This window comes from Labeo rohita, chromosome 22 (assembly GCF_022985175.1).
Source record: "Labeo rohita strain BAU-BD-2019 chromosome 22, IGBB_LRoh.1.0, whole genome shotgun sequence".
Classification (NCBI taxonomy): Eukaryota; Metazoa; Chordata; class Actinopteri; order Cypriniformes; family Cyprinidae; genus Labeo; species Labeo rohita.
The window spans coordinates 10137385-10156308 of NC_066890.1; the positions used below are offsets into that span (position 1 = coordinate 10137385).

An 18924-nucleotide genomic window follows, 5' to 3' on the forward strand; every position below is an offset into this window, starting at 1 on the left:
GAAATGTGAAGTCACTGAATGCTGCCTCGTACTTGCAAATTAAAATGTTGTCCGTATGGTTTGACAGCATAAGCATAAAACAAGACCCAAAATGACTCAGTCACACTGAATGTGTTGAATAATTTGTTCCTTGTTACTGTCCGTTCCACTTCGCTGCGCTGCAAACCACTTGCAGGCACATCTGAGAGGCAAGTCACGGATATGAGCTGTCATACTAACTAGACAACAGGGACCCCTGCGTTTACATTCATCTTCCTGCTAATGTGGTGATCCATCACGTGAAACGCATACACACACTTGACCAATATGGGGTTTTAAATGGCAAAAGCACATATCTGAACAGATACCTAAACATTGGCAGGATGGCAAATAGCTAGTGCGGAGGCGGTGAGATTGGGGTCAGAACTCCCCTTAGAAATCATTCTAATATGCTGATTTGCTGCTCAAGAAACATTTCTTAATATTATAAAATAGTCGTGCTGCTTCAGATTTTTGTGGAAACTGTAATACAGGGGGCTGGGGAATTGTATAATACATTTTAACGGTAGCAAAAAAAAAAAATATTTAATGCTTTTATTTATGTATACTGTATATGTACACTACCGCTCAAAAGATCAGTAAGACTTGTCATGTTTTTTAAAGGGATCATCGGATGCCCATTTCCCACAAGTTGATATGATTCTTTAGGGTCTTAATGAAAAGTCTATAATATACTTTGGTTAAAAATTCTCAATGGTTGTGTAAAACAACACCCTTTTTACCTTGTCAAAATCAGCTCTGCAAAAATCATCTCATTCTGGTTGAGGCTGCTTTAAATGTTAATGAGCTCTGCTCGCCCCGCCCCTCTCTTCTCTCTGTGGAGTGACGAGCCTGTTTATTTTAGCCGTGTAGACAGATATAGACAGATATATGTAGGTCGGGAGGCGCATTCCCTTCACAACAAACGTAATCTACTGCATCTTCAGCGGCTCAGATGTCGGGAGTAAATGACGACCACTATGTTCATTATTACATCCAGCAGCACGACACCTCAATCGCTCAATCAGAGATATTCTTGTCTAACTTACATCCCTGCTCCGGCATCAAAACATGGAGGTCGGACTGTTACAGCTGATCTGAGGTAAAACGCTCATGTCAATCAACTATCGTGGGAGCGGCCTCTGTCGGTGTCGGCATCTGAGAACGGCTCGATTTGAAAAAGGGGATATTATTTTTACAGATTAATTAAAAACCACTGCATGGATTTTTATCATTATAGGGTAGATTTGTACATACACTGACAACACACATTAATGTTCAAACAACATGTAAAAGTGAACTTAGCATCCGATGACCCCTTTAAAGAAGTCTCTTATGCTCATCAAGACTGCATTTATTTGATCAAAAATACAGAAAAAAAAACAATAATACTGCACAATGTTATTACAATATAAAATAATAGTTTTTATTTTAATAGAACAGCATTTATTCAAAATATCTTTTCTAACAATGTAAATCTATGATAGCACTTTTTATACACATCCTTGGTGAATAAAAGTATTAATTTCTTTATAAAAATGTACTGACCCCAACTTTTGAACAGTAGTGTATATTGTTAGAAAATATTTTTAAATAAATGTTGTTCTTTTTGTTCATCAAAGAATCCCGAAAAATGTATTACAGGCTCCAAAAAAATATTAAGCAACACAACTGTTTCCATCACTGATAATAAATCAGTATATTAGAATGATTTATGAAGGATCATGTAACACTGAGCTAAAAATTTCAGCTTTGATCACAGGAATAAATTTGATTTTTAATGTATATTAATATAGAAGAACGTCGTTTTACATTGTAATAATATTTCACAATATACTTTTTTACCCCTAGTGGGCCCCAGTCCCCTTAGTTGAAAACCTCTGTGTCACAGTTATGTTCAGTTTAGTTCAGCTCTAGTCATCTCTGTTGATTTCTCATTAGTTGCCATGGCTTCTGATTAGTTAATCCTTGTCCAGCTGTTCTTGATTAATTCCCTCATTTAGCATGTGTGTATTTAAACTCCTGTTTCTGTTCTGTCCTTCGTCAGTTATTTGATGTTTATGTTATGTATTGCTCTACGCTCGTTTTCTTAGTAAAGTATATTCAAAAATATGGGTCTGCGTTTGATGTCCTTATTTCTCAATGCACCGTGACACTCTGGTATATTTTATTTGTTGGTGTTGTCACCTTTCTGTATATAACCAAATACCAGTGAACAATTTACCACAGTAGGTACATGTAAAATCTCAGCAAACTACTACTCGCTTTTGGTTCTTGCTAGTTCAAATGACATTTTCACTGAGTTTCCATCTGTCGTTTTGGAGATTAGACAGATAAATTAGATTAGACAAATTAGACAAACAAAAGATGTGCAAATGCACAAATGGCGGTAGCAGTGTCGTGGGTAATGCATTACAAGTAACATGAGTTAAGTAATCAAATTATTTTTTAAAGTAACTGGTAAAATAATGCATTACTTTTTAATTTACAAGAAAATGTTTACTTTTTCAAGTGAGTAATGCCAGTTGCTCCCCCCCCCCATTTATGGATTGAAAGCTCTCCTGTCCCAATGTTGTAAGATGTTACTTTAATTTTAGTATAAATGTGAACACGCACTAATTCATCTCACTCACAAAAAAACAGATTCAGTATTCCTCAACATGAATATTAACGGTGAAATGCAACTCAGAATATGATGCAAACCTGCAATAATTAAATAATACAAATTCTTTTTATGTATTTAAGCCCATTTAATTACCCAGCATATTTGTGGCTGACCTTCAATGATCCAATTCAACCATACTATTAAGCAAATGTTTGTTCTTTTGTTTTATTGCTGAAGAGTGTTTAACTTTCTTCTTTTGTGTTCTACTGTACAGATGTGAATTTACTTTTCCTTCAGCCTGAGGCTTTTGGTGTGAAAAGGCTTTTGCATCTGACAAAATGGAACTTTTTACATTAAAAACAAACAAGCAAACCCTGCCCAGATTTAAAAAGTAACGCAAAAGTAACATAACACATTACTTTCCACAAAAGTAACTAAGTAACGTAATTAGTTACTTTTTTTTTAGAAAGTGACGCAATATTAGAATTAGGGTTGTAAAAAAGTAAAAAAAAAAAAAAAAAAAAAAAAAAGAAATCCTGGGAAGTTTTTTTGGAATATCCCAGGGATTTCTGGAAACTTTCTGGAAATTTACCGGAAATTTTCACCCTTTTGCAACCCTAATTATAACGTGTTACTTTTAAAAGTAACTTTTCCCAACACTGGCCAATAGTGATTTTTCAGTAGTCTCTTAATTTAGGTAGGCACAAAATGTGGTAGGCTCCTGTCCAAACCCAAATCTATGCCCATTCACAGAACTAACATGATGAGAAAAAGCTCTCTGGGAACCACAGAATAAATCCATCAAGGTTTCTCTGCAAAAGCACATTCAACCCTTCTGTTTCTTGAGTTCAAAACAAAGAGACAGAGAAAATGCTCTGCACTAACAAGCTCTGAATGAAAGCAAATGCACGCTTGTGTCCGGACTGCGGAAGAGCTGTGAATGGTTCGGCCTTCAAAGTGTTGATTCAAGCGGACACTCCAGTGAGCAGAAGAGGAGAAATAATGAGATATCTGTCAGAAACCTATCTTCTGTCCTTTTGAAGAACAGCCATTATTTGAATCGCTGAGGCGCCGCTGTGGGACTATAACGCAACCTTTATTTTCAGTGTTTGATGAGCACACTGTAAACCTGTTTAAAACCTTCAATGATCCATCTGGAAGAGATGAGTGGGCGAAACAAGTGCACTTCATGTTACCTAAGAGGATGTGCTCTAATCCTCACAGAATGAGTGACAGAATCATTTCCTGTTGGGAATGAAAACTGACGGTGTAAGAAATGGCTGTACAAGGCTGATCTTCACCCACAGACTGCTTTAAATATCGCTTACACCACAATTAAAGGGATAGTTCACCCAAAAATTAAAATGACCCCAGGATTAAGCCATCCTAGGTGTATTTAGGTGACTTTTTATGATAGATGGATGGACTTTATTGGAGTTCAAAATCTCAGCCACTCACTGCCATTATAAAGTTAGGAAGAGCCAGGAAATTTTTATTTAACTCCAATTGTATTTGTCTGAAAGAAGAAAGTCATATACCCCTAGAATGGCTTGAGGGTGATTTTCATTTTTAGATGAACTACCCCTTTAAAGTTAATGTGCTAATACATGCAATTATTATATTTTTGGACATCATCTTCGGACATTATTATATCTTTGGACTAAGATCACATCCATGTTTTTTGGGGAAAACATTTCCAGGGCCCTATGAAATCCGTTTTATTTTTTCCCAAATTCCGTTTTTTCCGTTTTAATTTTTCTCAACTCCTTTTTAATGGTAAATTAAATTTTTATTAATCAAAGAGCATGTCTAATTAATTAAAATCATGAAATGTATACAATTGTCAATATATCAATTTAATAAATGTTTTAACAAAAATGACATGTTTAGGGCCCTAAGAAATATTTTATTTTTTCTCACCATGTTTTATTGTTATCAAATTCTGTGTTTTAGCATGTCTAATTATTTGAATGCATACATAATTTACTCCTTGCATACTTAATTTTAGCCTTATGAAAGGATTTTTTTTTTACCCTTAGATATTCTGTGTTGTGTATTTTAAAATGTTCTGGTTATCAAACATTAATTTAATTTATCTTTGAATTATTGAAAATTTAAGCAAACTTTTTTTTTGTGCAAACAAAGGAAAATTTACTATTAAAATTAAAACATGGAAGAAATGTTGTGTGATTATACCCTCAAAATAGTGTTTGTTTCATTTTAGTAGTAGTAGTAATGGTAGTAATATATTTCTGGCACAATGTCTTCAAGTTAAATCAGACTTTTATTTTGACGGGTTGCCGTGTCTAGCTAGTTTTCCTAAAATGGAACGGTCAAATGCTGAAATCACTGCGAGCGTCACATGCGTTTCAGTGTGTGTAGTAAACAAAACTGCTCGTTTGCTCCATTCATTAAAACAGAGACACGCAGAACAAGCAGGATTCATATTTAAATGGTATTTTTGCAGTGCAGTATTTATAGATACTAGTCCATATTGCAGTTTGATTTAAGAGTAATGACCTACTTTTGATTAATTCATTCGAACTTTGACAAATTTCATTGACATTCTGCGTTATTGGGTAAGTTCCGTTTTTTTATGACTGGATTCTAAGATTCCATCCGCATTTTACGCATTGTAGAAATCATAGGGCCTTCTTTATGTTTTCAGGATTTTTCTCCATATAATGGACTGATATGGTGCCCCGATTTTGAACTTCCAAAATGCAGTTTAAATGCAGCTTCAAACAATCCCAAATGCGGTTGTAAACGATCCCAGCCGAGGAAGAAGGGTCTTATCTAGCGTAACGATCGGTTATTTTCATAAAAATAATACCGTTTCTGTACTTTTTAATGTCAAACGCTCGTTTTGTCTTAATCTGCCTGGACTGTTTTTGTTCCGGTTCATGACAGTTAAGGTCTGTCGAAAAACTCCCATCTCATGTTCTCCCTCAACTTCAAAATCATCCTATATTGCTGTTTTACCTTTCTTGTTAAGTGTGTTTGATCTTCTTTCCATGTTCACTTTGCAAAGACTGTGTCGGTACTTCTGCAGTGATGTAGGATGATTTTGAAAGGATTTTTGAAGTTGAGGGAAAAAATACGATTGGAGTTTTTCGACATACCCTAACTGTCATGAGCCAGAATACACAGAGTTCAGGGAGAGCAAGACAAGACAAGCGTTTGAGATTAAAAAAATACCCCTTCTTCTTCGGTTGGGATAGTTTACAACCGCATTTGGGATTGTTTGAAGCCGCATTTAAACTGCAGTTTGGAAGTTCAAAATTGGGGCACCATATCAGTCCATTATATGGAAAAAAAAAACAATTTCTTTACGACTGAAGAAAGAAAGACATGAACATCTTGGATGACAAGGGGGTGAGTACATTATATGTGAATCTTTGTTTTGGAAGTGGACTTCTCCTTTAATTGCATGAATAATATCATAATAGAACAAAATTAATGATCCTAAAACTCTCTTAATTTTCTGTTAAATTCACTGTTAAAATTTGTTAATCATTTCTTCAAGGCGGCTATGGATGTAAATAAAGTGCAAAAACGTATCGGTTGGCTAGTTTTCTTCACAATGCAATGGGGAAAAGATTAAAAATCTGTTGAATTGACAGATATGCAAATGTTGAGATGCATTAACAGCCATTTATTTAAACTGAAATTAATTTAATTTGTTTACTGTTCATTGCATCAAATTTTTCACACCACACATTGGTTGCGAACAAGTTCTAAAGTTTAAAGATCTCCCTCAAATTACACTGATAAAATGTTTGCCATTTTAAAATTGAACCATCATTTCCAAAAATGAAGAATTGTGTCTTGCTGAATTGTGATTGGTATTTCCATTCTTTTTGCGATTATAGTTTGATTCTCATGCTAAAGAAATCAAGACACGTGCTGAGTCTAATGACGACACCAAATCCACACCAGTGCAGTCTAAAACGTGAACTAATATTTTAGCCTTGCAGGTGGTACTGTTTCCCTAAGAAACTTAATGTCTAGTAATATTTGTAATATAGAAGTCAAAATATTTCTCTTTTTAAACTGTTAAAGCTTTACAATAGTACCAAACACAAACAGTGTGACCAAAGCGACCTACGTGGAATGCTAAGGGCCTCCAAGTGCTCTGAAATTACCCCCTCAGTATATCCCAAAATGCACTTCTTCTGCCCCCCCCCACATGCCATCTTATTGCGTTCAATCCCATCTTCCCACTGAGCAAGCTGTCGCCTTGGCAACAGCTCACAGTTACCACAGTGTCTTGTGTAAAGCTCTGAGGCCGTGTGATATCAAGCACTGAGCGACACAGCAACACTCCACATTTAACAGACCAGAACATACACAGAACAAACATAGTAACAGTGTCATTTTACCTGTATCTTGACAGCGATAACCACAGAACTGAGCTCGCGGTCCAGCTCTTTCAGAACGATCAGCTTCTTCAGCGTCAGACTGCACAACCTGAGATACAGACAGATCGAGAGAGACGAGATTATTTGGTGCCATTCTTCTTCTTTATTCGTGAGGTTGCTCACATGACCTTTTAAATGTGGATGCTCCAAATTGTTTAAAAAAAAAATGGAGACAAAGCTATTAAAACGCATGTTCAGAGATCAGCACCAAATTGCATTTTGAGGCAAAAATGGAAAAACATTAATTGTTTAATGTAACATACATAATAAAGACATAACAAACTAAGTTTGCGTATTAGACCTGCACGATTCTGGATAAATTGAAAATCACGATTTTTTATTTTTTTGGTCTCAAATAGAGATCATGATTCTCCCACGATTCTGAACTAAATAAATGTGTGACACTATTTCAAACTATTTAAAAGTGTTTAATTAATTTGAATGAGTTATTAAACATTTTATTATATATGCCATATAATATAAAATGTAATATATTTAGTACATCAATTTTTTATATTAAAATTATGAAAAAGTGTTTTGAAAGAATGATTTAATGAATACTTCACTTGTTTCATTACTGGATATGAATGAGCGTTTTTGAACGAATCTCCTGAATGAATGATTCAATGACAAATACATTTTTTAAAAGTCACTTTTCACCATCTAGTGGCACAACAATGTAATCGACACTTCAAATATTGCTTCAATTATTTGAAATGCCAGTTACGTTCAAAAGATGGCATGCTCTATTTTGATTGCTACCATAGACATCAGTGTTTATATCTGAACTATAAACTTTGATCCCAGTATTTCTGTGATAACATGAATGGCTGTAAGACAGAAAGGGGGGTTGAATTGAGATTGCGATCTTTTAACGATTAATCGTGCAGCTCTACTGCGTATGATGTCAATTTACTTTTTCAGCGTAATCAAAAAAGGGATCGAGGGAACAACAACAATAACAAAACACAAAAACTACAGACTTCTGCACTGATGAACATTTGTGTTCAGAGAGGGGGGTTCACAGATTCACGCATTTTTATCGTTCATAACTTCTGGAGAGAAATAGCACAGACACTGGACAAAGATAAAACATTTGAATTGTCATAATTGACACGTTAATCAAATAAATTATACTTTGAAAGGCTAAATGTTTGGCTGTACACGTGCAGTACATTAAACATTTGCATCCAAAAAGTACATTTTGGTCACATACTCGCGTTTGCACTTTGATTTTTGGAGATAATTAGTTTGTCCACAAGGTGGCAACACATACCAATACTGTTGTTTCATAGTTGTAACATCAAAAAAACTGCTTGAGACAGCAACAACAACAGATTCCCACTTTGACAAACCTTTGTTTCAGGAGTTTAGAGTTTCACGCAACTCTAGTGTAAAAAAATACTTAAAAAAATACATTTCTATCATTCATAAATTCTGGAGAGAAATAGTGCAGACACTGGACAAAATGAAGCCTGAAAACTAAGCAGCCGGTTTTGTGGACACTATGAGTTTAGCAATATCAAAATGCAGATTTTGATCCAGGTAGAGAAGTATTTTGTCACCACTCACCACCCATTTCAAACACACAAAGTGTTTTGACTTGTACAGTGGTGTTGATGGTACATTGACATCCTAAAGAATATGGACTCTGTGGTGCTTTCAAAACATGGCTTTGTTTGTCTGAATGAAATGTCAATTTGCTCAACCACTGGCATGAGTCTGGTACAGTATTTCTTGTTTGTCTGACCAATGGTAGACAGGCAGACTGTTTGGGGAAATCTGTTTGGAAACAACATTTTTTGACTCCACTGCTAGTGTCATAGAAACTACACACTTTGCCTCAAAGGTGTGTTTCTACCTGCCAAACACTAGCCGGCCTGTCTTTGTGGATTCAGGAGTTAAGAAGGTATGAACTCATTCTACGGTCTTCTGGGAGCTAATTACTCTGTCGTGTTTATCTGGATCAATAATGGCTTTGGCCAGACAGGAAGCTGTGCCCTACACATCTTCATGCCCTCAAGTAGCACAGAAACGTAGTTGGTTTAGTCTGAAATTTATGTTAATCTGTTTAATTACTCCTCGCACTTAGCGAAATATCCAAATGTGTTCGCGTGCTGCACTTCAATGTTCTGTTAAAACTGAAACGAACATTTTCGGAACAGAAAATGAAAAAAGCCTTTGAACTTCAAATACCACCCGGCCGACACTTTCATCCTTGAGATTTCTTCACCTTCACGTTCCAGTAACTGAGAATGAGCCTGTCAGGAGCTTATCCTGAGATTCACACCCATACACGCACACACCTCGATTTCTCTGTCCTGTATGACTCACCCTCTCTGAGGACTGAAATATCTCACTCTTGTTTTTTTTTCTTCTTCAGTATTTTCACTCCTTTCCTCTCTGTACGCCCGGCTCTGGTCTCTAACGCCACAACAAAGACACAACCACACACTAATGACACTTGAGTCCTACATTACAGACACACTCTACAAGCCACGCTTTATGTACTGTGCGTAGTGAGGTCATTAAAGATGTCATTCACCCTATAATTTCACTTTTTGTCCATTATCTACTTACATCTGCAACAAACAGCCATAATTTACATTTTTGCAGTAACATTTTCAGGTTGTTTTTACTACTGCAACTTTAAGACTTGTATATGTAAATGAGCTCTGTTATGATTGGCTAATCTCTTCATATGTGAGAACACAAGTTTTAACTATAAAGTAGGGCCCTATGATTTACGCGATGTGGAAAATGTGGACGGAATCACGGAATCACGGAATCCAGTCATAAAAACGGAATTTACTGAATCGCGTTATTGTGTGTCACGGAATTTTCAAAGTTTGAATGAATTAATCAAAAGCAGGTCATTACATTTAAATCAAACTGCAATACGGACTAGTATCTGTAAATATTACACCGCAAAAATACCATTTAAATGTGAATCCTGCATGTTCTGCGTGTCTCTGTTTTAATGAATGGGGCAGACGAGCGGTTTTGTTTACTACACACACTGAAGTGTGTGTGACGCTAGTGGTGATTTCAGCATTTGACCATTCCATTTTAGGAAAACTAGCGTTATATACACACAGAAATGTAAAGTTAGACACGGCAACCCGTCAAAATAAAAGTCTGGTTTAACTTGAAGACATTGTGACAGATATATATTACTACTTTTACTACTACTACTACTACTACTAAAAAATGAAAGAAACATTATTTTTTAGGGTATAATCACACAACATGTGTTCCATGTTTTAATTTTAATAGTAAATTCCCCTCTGTTTGCCAAAAAAAAAAAAAGTTTGCTTAATTTTCAATAATTTAAAAGATAAATTAAATTAATGTTTTAGGCCTCATTTGACAACCAGAACTACCAGTAAAAACAAACCTTTCATAAGGCTATTTTAAGAATAAATTTGAATAAATTAAGTATGCATATAAATAATTAGACATGCTAAAACACAGAATTTGATAACAATAAAACATATGGTGAGGAAAAAAAAATAAAACATTTCATAGGGCCCTAAACAAGTCATTTTTGTTAAACCTTTATTAAATTGATGTGAAATTGTATAAGTTTCATGATTTTAATTAATTAAGACATGCTCTTTGATTAATAAAACTGAATTTACCATTAAAAAGGAGTTGAGAAAAATTCAAACAGAAATAACAGAATTTGGAAAAAAATAAAACGGATTTGATAGGACCCTAATAAAGTTTTCTTGTTTTTAAATTTCAACTAGATTTGAAAAGTTGTTAAGACAACATTTTCTGTTTATTTTTTATTATGTTTTTTACGCATATTAAGGGGCGTGTAGAGGTATGTTGTGATGTCACAAATAGGTAGATTTGATATCCTGGTGTTTTAGAAGGGAGGACAACAACACATATCTTGGTTTTCCTTTATTTCATAAACCCTTCAAGAACTTTTGTCAAAATATCAACGGAAATCCTGTTTTCCATAACATGACCCCTTTAACTGGATGTGCAACTCTATTTGTAGTCCCATCAACCTCTCCCGCTCTTCATTCATGGCTCTGATGGAGAACAGGCAGAGAAACGTTTATGCTGGGTCAGCTCAAAACACAAGCACCCGACTGAAGCTATTCATCGCTGGCCATTGAAAGGCCCTGTGGCATGAAAAGCCCCTAGAACGGCCAAACATTCCATGCCAGAGATCATGAGAAAAAGCACAAACAGAGGCACATTCACAGTTCTGGCTCAGTCTCTCAGGATCCAGTGTCACTCTTACATAAGATCCTGACCACTGCTGCTGATCGTGCATCTCGTCAGGACAACATCCCAATCAGAACTTTGGCCAGTCACACCAGCATTTCATTTAGCTGCAAAAACAATGAGAGTAATCACCCCTGACCCCAAACAAGACGATAAATTATGATTGCACAATGTGTCAGGGCATGTGAACTACCTGCCAAGCCACGTCTCTAGCCTCCTCCTTCTTCTTCTTAAAGGCCCTGATATACTTACAGCGAACTTTCTAGGGCAAGGTTGTCCAATCCTGTTCCTGGAGGGCCAACATCTTGCAGATTTTAGCTCCAACCATCCCCAACACACTGGCCTAGAAGTTTCTAGCAAGTCTAAAGACCTTGATTATCTGGATTAGGTGTGTTTAATTGGGGTTGGAGCTGAACTCTGCAGGACAGTGACCCTCCAGGAGCAGGTTTGGACACCCCAGTTTAGGAGTAAAAAGTTGGAAATACCTGAGCAGCGGTTTACTGTTAGCTTTGCAATTTGGCACACCAGTCAAACCAAGTCACAATATGTCTTGTTTTTTTTTTTTTTTTAAATAGCACTTTATACAATAGATTGCTTTGAAGCAAGCAGCTTTACAGTATTAAACGTGTGTATATATACTGTATAAGCATTCTAAAAAAATCTAAAAGATTCAGTGTCACATGATACTTAAGAAATCATTGTAATATGCTGAGTTGGTGCTCACATTTATGATTATTATGACTGATGTTGAACAATTTTTATTTGAAATGGTAATTCATTTGTAACATTACAAATATCTTTACTGTCACCTTTGGTTAATTTATTTTGCCCTTCCAAAAAAAAAAAAAAAAAAAAAAAAAAAAAAAAATACTACTACTACTACTACTACTACTACTACTAATAATAATAATAATAAATACAAAAATAAAACTTTCCCCAAACTTTTGAACAGCAGTGTATATTGTGAAAGTGCTTGTTGTATTCCCTTTAATTTATAATTTATTTAATTGCAGTATTTTTTTTTTTTTTGTTTGTTTGTTTCAGTGACATACTATTTTAGTTTTTACTAATATTTGGGATTAGTTTTTATCTTATATTTTCTCGTTTTATTTGAATTTTTGGTGAAGTTTTAATAATGTTATGTTTTTTTTGCCATTTTTATTGGTTTTATGTTTATATTATTTATTCATTTATTCATTCATTCATTTATCCATTCATTCATTCAGTTTTAGTAAATTTTAGTAGTTTTTTTTTTTTTTTTTTTTTTTTTTTTTTTTGTTTTTTTTTGTTTTTTGTTAACATTCATTTTATTTCAGGAAAAACAAATGAAAATAAGAATTGTTTTCTTTAGGAACTATCTGAATTAAAATGAGTTTTAGTTTAGGTTAGTTTCTTAATACATATTAATATATACATTTATTTTATTTCAGGAAGCAAAAGTTACCTATAGCAATCCTAATTAAAATGCAATAATAAAATAAATAAAAAAGTAAATAAATAAATAAGACTGACCCGAAATGTTTGAACAGCACTGTATATTATGAAAGTATTTGTTGTATTTTCTTTCATTTATAATTTATTTAATTGCAGTATTTTTTTTTATTGCATCGTTTTTTGTTTTGTTTTTTTACTATTATTGTGTCGTACTATTATAGTTTTTACTAATATTTGGGATTAGTTTTTATCTTATATGTTCTTGTTTTATTTTATTTTTTGGTAAAATTTTTATAATATTGTGCTTTGCCATTTTTATTGGTATTATTTTTTATACGTCTATACTATTCATTCATTTAGTTTCAGTTATTTTAGTAAATCAAGGTTCAGTTAATGAAAATAAGAATTGTTTCTTTGAAAATTATATAAATTAAAACAATTTTTTAGTTTTTTTATATATAAATATTTTTGTTTGTTTGTTAACAATTATTTTATTTCAGATAACAATTATTTTTATTTTAGATAAACTAAATGAAAATATTTTTTTTTCCTCTGGAATTATCTGAATTAAAATGATATATATTGTTTGTTAACATTTATTTTATTTCGCGTATCAAGTGATACATATAACAACCATAATTAAATTGCATAAATAAATAAATAATAATAAATAATAAATCTTGGCATAATGGCAAATTAATGGCAATTACAAAATCAAACAAATATATTTTTTGTGGAAAATTTTACTGGACCTAAAAAAAAAACCCAACATAATTACACTTCACAGTAATATCACACACAAAATGTACAATAAACACTGAATGTGTAATGGTAAAATGTGACCTGCACATGTCCTCATATACTCTAGGTCGTGGAGGGTCAAAGCAACCCAATTTAGAGGCGCTGCAGAGCCACATTAGCCAGTGCGACGACACCTTTAGCCTTCGGTCTGGTTTCATTTTTTTGTGTTTGGGGAGGATGTGCTAATCTGAGTGCAGACTCTTGGCATGAACGGAAACAGGTTGCTCCCTAATGATTCCCGACTGTAAGAAGCTTAACAGAGATGGTGTTGCCCGTGGCACACAGGGCCAGACAGCACACAGTGCCTTCAAACACCATCACACACACACACAGCAGCCATGACAGTATTATGAAATACTCTGACATATTCCCACAGCGAACAGAGGATTGTGGATGTCAGATGGGAAGGTAGTTGTGACTGTAAATCTGTCATGATAAATAGCCCGCTAAGTCTTAAAACACGGTCCGCCGACACAGACAACTGAGTATTAGTCTGTACCTGCCCTACAATCTGTTCAGCAAACAACAAAGCCTGTTTCCAGAGGGAGGTGTGTGTGTGTGTGTGTGTGTGTGTGTGTGTGTTTTTGATCTGTTCTGTCTAAGACCCTGATTATGAACTTAATCTCGGCACACCTTAAGGGCACGCATGTGAAAAATACAGATTGAGGCATACGTGGCTACAAACACAAATCTGTATCTGCCGCCAAAACACCTTGTTCCTCTGTTCGTGCGTGTTATGCCACAGGATGTGAATTATGCAATCCTAAAGTGTGGGCTGAAGGTTATGTGAATTGAGGGGGGTGCAAGTTCCTCGAAAGGTATTATTTCAAACGATGCAGAGCCTCATTTGTGAAATATGAGCCAATGAAATTCTGGGTAAATCCTTTGTAAACCATTCTTATAAAAACTGCCAAAGCAACGCATTGCAGGGTTGGCAAAATGTAGCCAAATGAAAAATGCCATAAACAAGATTATTGCAATAAGCTTATCATCAAAGTGTGATATGTAACGCAGAGTAACTTTATGCCCAGAACCACTGCTTTGACATGAAACTATGGCTTGGTGCAGACTACTTTGCTACATTCTTAAAAATAAATGTTCTTTATTGGGATTGATGGTTCCATAAAGAACTTTTGACATCCATGGAATCTTTCCATTCCACAAAAGGTTCTAAAGTGGAAGATGGTTCTTTAGATCATTAAAATGGTTCTGTTCACTAAAAGGTTCTTTGGGCTCCACATTTTAATCAAGCTCTTTATTATTGCTAGAAAGTTACCAGTAGGTGAGTTTGATCAATGTTGGAGCTAAACTCTGCAGGAAAATGGATCTCGCGGGCAGAGTTCAGAACCTCTGATCTAATGAATCGCATCACTGAAAATATGTCCTTTTGATCCATTAATTTTAGGAGTATAAACCACTATTTACCTTGAAATGTCTGACATTTTGTCAAACTCACAAGTGCAAACTGGAATTTAAAACCTCTGACTACTCTCACTTGACCAACATAATGTCACTTAAATATTTGTAAAATCCCATTAGTATTTCGACATTTTTTTTTTTTAAATAATCATGCTTAAAGGACCACTCCACTTTTTTTGAAAATAGGCTCATTGTCCAACTCCCCCTAGAGTTAAACAGTTGAGTTTTACTGTTTTCGAATCCATTCAGCCGATCTCCGGGTCTGGCAGTAGCACTTTTAGCATAGCTTAGCATAGATCATTGAATTTGATTAGTCTGTTAGCATCTCGCTCAAAAATGACCAAAGAGTTTCAATATTTTTCCTAGTTAAAACCTTGACTCTTCTGTACAATCGTATTTTCTCCCTCAACTTCAAAAATCATTTCAAAATCATCCTGCATCGCTGCAGAAGTACAGACACAGTGTTTGCAAAGTGAACATGCAAAGAAGATCAAACACCCACAACAAAAAAGGTAAAACAATGATACAGGACGATTTTGAAGTTGAGGGAGAACATGAGATGGGAGTTTTTCAACATTCCCTAACTGTCATGAACTGGAACAAAAACTCACCCTTCTTTCTCGGCTGGGATCGTTTACAACCGCATTTGGGATGTTTTAATTTTTAAATGTCATTCACAATGATTTATGTGATTGTAGTTCATTTCACCACTAAAACAGTTAAATGCAAGCTTTGTACCCAGGGCTTAAATTGAGGGAGGATGCGGGGGATGGCATCCCCCTTGTTCACAAAAATGACAAAAAAACATCCCCCTCTGTAAAACTACCATCCCCTCTAGATTAATTCTGTGTAAAACTTATCATGCAAATAAAATATTTAAATTCTCCACGTATGATAATTAAAAACTAAATAACAGCGATCAATCAGAACCTGATATTGTAACGAGCTGCGCACAAACCCAAAAATACTTCAAGCATGACTTTTAATGTTCTTAAAAAGACGACAGAGCAACACTGTGGTGTTTTGTTTCTAAATGTTTTTGACTGTATCGAGTGAACCAGTGATTAATAATCCATCATAAAGGTGGTCACTTGCTTAGTTTCTATCTGAATCAGCCATTTTGAACGAACCGTTTGACGGAATGATTCAGTAAATCATTTATTAAAACAGGAACTTGCTGCCACCTACTGGCATTTTTAGTGTCATATTTATTTATCCATGAGAGCCCTAATTCAGCCAAGATACCAGCACAACAACATACACAGCAAAACATCATTAATTATTGACAGTGTTTGAAGTGTTTTGATTCACCTCATAGTTGATGGGTTTGTTGCTTTTAACTGTTTAACTGTTGAATATTAATGAATATTACTTCCAGAACCAAGGCTGCTGTAAAAGTGGACGGTACTAATGAAATCTGTGACACCATGACTGACCTTCAAAAAGCAACTCAAGGCCGTGCCTTTTCCCAAAATGAGCAAATGGCTGTAATTAGCAGTGATTTTCAGTGCCGCCTCGGGGTGTAACACTAAAGGAAATCACATTAGCAGGACAGAAGTCCAACACCCATAATGACCAGGGCTAATCAATGAACTCCATTAGAACCTGAAGCTGGGACATCCTGAACCTAAATCACAGACAAAACCACCTTGATTTCTGTTGTTTATATATTGAAATTATACAGTCAGCTGCTGCTAAATTTAAAACATTTGTTGCAAATGGGCAAAGTACGCCTTGCAAATCATGATTTAGTTTTCTATTTTGCACAGATTTGTTTTTTTGTTTTTTTTTTTAACAAAAATCCGAGATTTTTTTTGTTACTAATTCTGGTCTGCTTCTTCAAGAAGCTATCACGCATCTTGAGAATACCTGGGATACAGTTCACAAATTTTAAATTTGGTTTAAATCGGATTGACTGTTTAAAAACACTGAAATACTATTCGATATTTTTTTCTTGTCTTCGACAATGTGTGAACACTGGTTTCACATGGTTTTGTGAACATTAAAAAACTTAGGATTTACTTTGAAAGCAATTTTCACTCCAAAATTGCTAGTAAATTTCACAATCAATAACAAAGATATGAAAAGTAACACACTGAATTAAACATGAAATTAAAATACTGAAATAGTATTTTCTTGTAAAATGTAATACAATAACTTTTATTTAAAATTTAGGGAAAAAAAAATCTTTGACAGTGTACCAGGGTATTTCTGCTTTTCTATAAGCGCCACCTCCCGTCCACATTGATATGTGTGAAATTGGACCGAATTTCAAGCCGAACATTTGTGTTGGTGTGAACAGACCTTCAGTTGCCATTTTCATTTTCATTATGAAAATTCCTCTTTTCATTTCCACAGTGGTAAAAATTCTGTAATGACACGATGGTGAGTAAATAACGACAGAGTTTTCATTGTTCTATTCCTATTATTGCACAAACAGCACCCATAGATGCCTCTTCAGCATGGAAAGCACACTTCTGAGCACAGCCATGCCAATGTCGTGCACTTTGGCACGTAAACACCTCTTCTGTTCCCCTTTGAGAGGTGGAGATCAAAGCTTTGTGTTTGTCTCGTAACTGCAGCATCTCAAGCATAATGAACAACAACCTGCTACATTTGCATAATAAACACCCTCCCGGAAAAATAAAAACCCCGCTCATTCAGAGGCCAGGCTGTAAAATTTTTATGAAAAACCAGAATATTTGCAAGACAAATACCACGTTGCTCTTCCAGTATGGTGTATTTCATCTCCATACGATGAGGTAGTGTTCTGAAATCTTTGCTGCATCACGGATATGCAAACTAACGGTCACTAGTGGAGCACCAGAGACCGACTGCCCTGCTCTACTTTTCTGAAACGAACACACGTCGCTTGACTCAGCAGACAGACTATTTTGTGATCGCTCTGAGGGCAAGTTCATGCCCCTTTCTCTGCTGACTCACAGGCCACAGGTTGGCCACCCGGCAGGCAGGATCTGAGTCAAACAGGAAATAACTTGCATTGCAAGACATTCTCTTGCCTATGTGTGCGGTGCAGCTCTCATAGCTCATGGGAAAAGGAACAAACACTCCATATAAACAAAACACTGTTTCCAAATATATTTCACTGACAAAACTAAGGCTGGGCAATATTAACAATGTAGGTTCTCAACAAACATTTAAATATACATATACAGAGCACTCATTGTTTCATTCGGCCAATAAGGGCGCTTTCACATATAGTACCCGGTTTAAGTACAGCAGAAAAGTCAAGCAGCTGAAAGTGACCTCTTTTGGTGTTCACAATAGTAGTGCATTTAAAAGTGACATCACACGAATCAAATTAAATGTTAGATTTCAAGGTAAATAGTAATTTCCACTCTTAAAGAGACAGTTCACCTAAAAATCACCCCCTGATTTGCTTACCCTCAAGCCATCCTAGGTGTACATGACTTCCTTCTTTTAGTCAAATACAATAGAGTTTTAATAAAAAATGTCCTGGCTCTTCCAAGCTTTATAATGGCTGTTGAGATTTTAAAGTCCAATAAAGTGCATTCATCCATCATAAAAAGTGCTCCACATGGCTCCGGGGAATAATAAATGCCTTCTGAAGCAAATCGATGTGTTTGCATAAGAAAAATATCCATATTTAAAACTTAATGAATTAGAAGCACAGAGGAGAGAGCAAAACAAAACGAATTAGAAGTACAAAATGAGGATTTGTAAAGAAAAATGTCAGAGGATTTCGATAGAAGCCAAGAGGAGACTGATCTCTCTTTGCTGTAAACAAAACCGGAATGCTGAAACTAGAGATTATGGTTTATAAAGTTTTAAATGTTGATATTTTTCTTACACAAACACACTGATTTGCTTCAGGGGACCTTTATTAACCCCATGGGTGCACTTTTTTGTGCTTATATTGGACTACTGAATATCAACAGCCATTCACTGCCATTATAAAGGTTTAAAGAGCCAGGACATTTTTTCAAGGTCACATATTGT

At 35.1% G+C, this 18924-nt stretch overlaps 1 protein-coding gene across 4 annotated transcripts in view; it reads right to left on the bottom strand.

The window, feature by feature from the left end:
* si:ch211-126j24.1 (phosphofurin acidic cluster sorting protein 2) overlaps window positions 1-18924 on the bottom strand; it is a 78565-nt gene that overhangs the window by 39812 nt on the left and 19829 nt on the right. For all 4 annotated transcript variants that reach the window (XM_051094777.1, XM_051094775.1, XM_051094779.1 and 1 more), the window contains exon 2: window positions 7006-7093. In XM_051094777.1, coding sequence (XP_050950734.1) covers window positions 7006-7093 — 88 coding nt within the window. The remainder of the gene's footprint in view (window positions 1-7005; window positions 7094-18924) is intronic.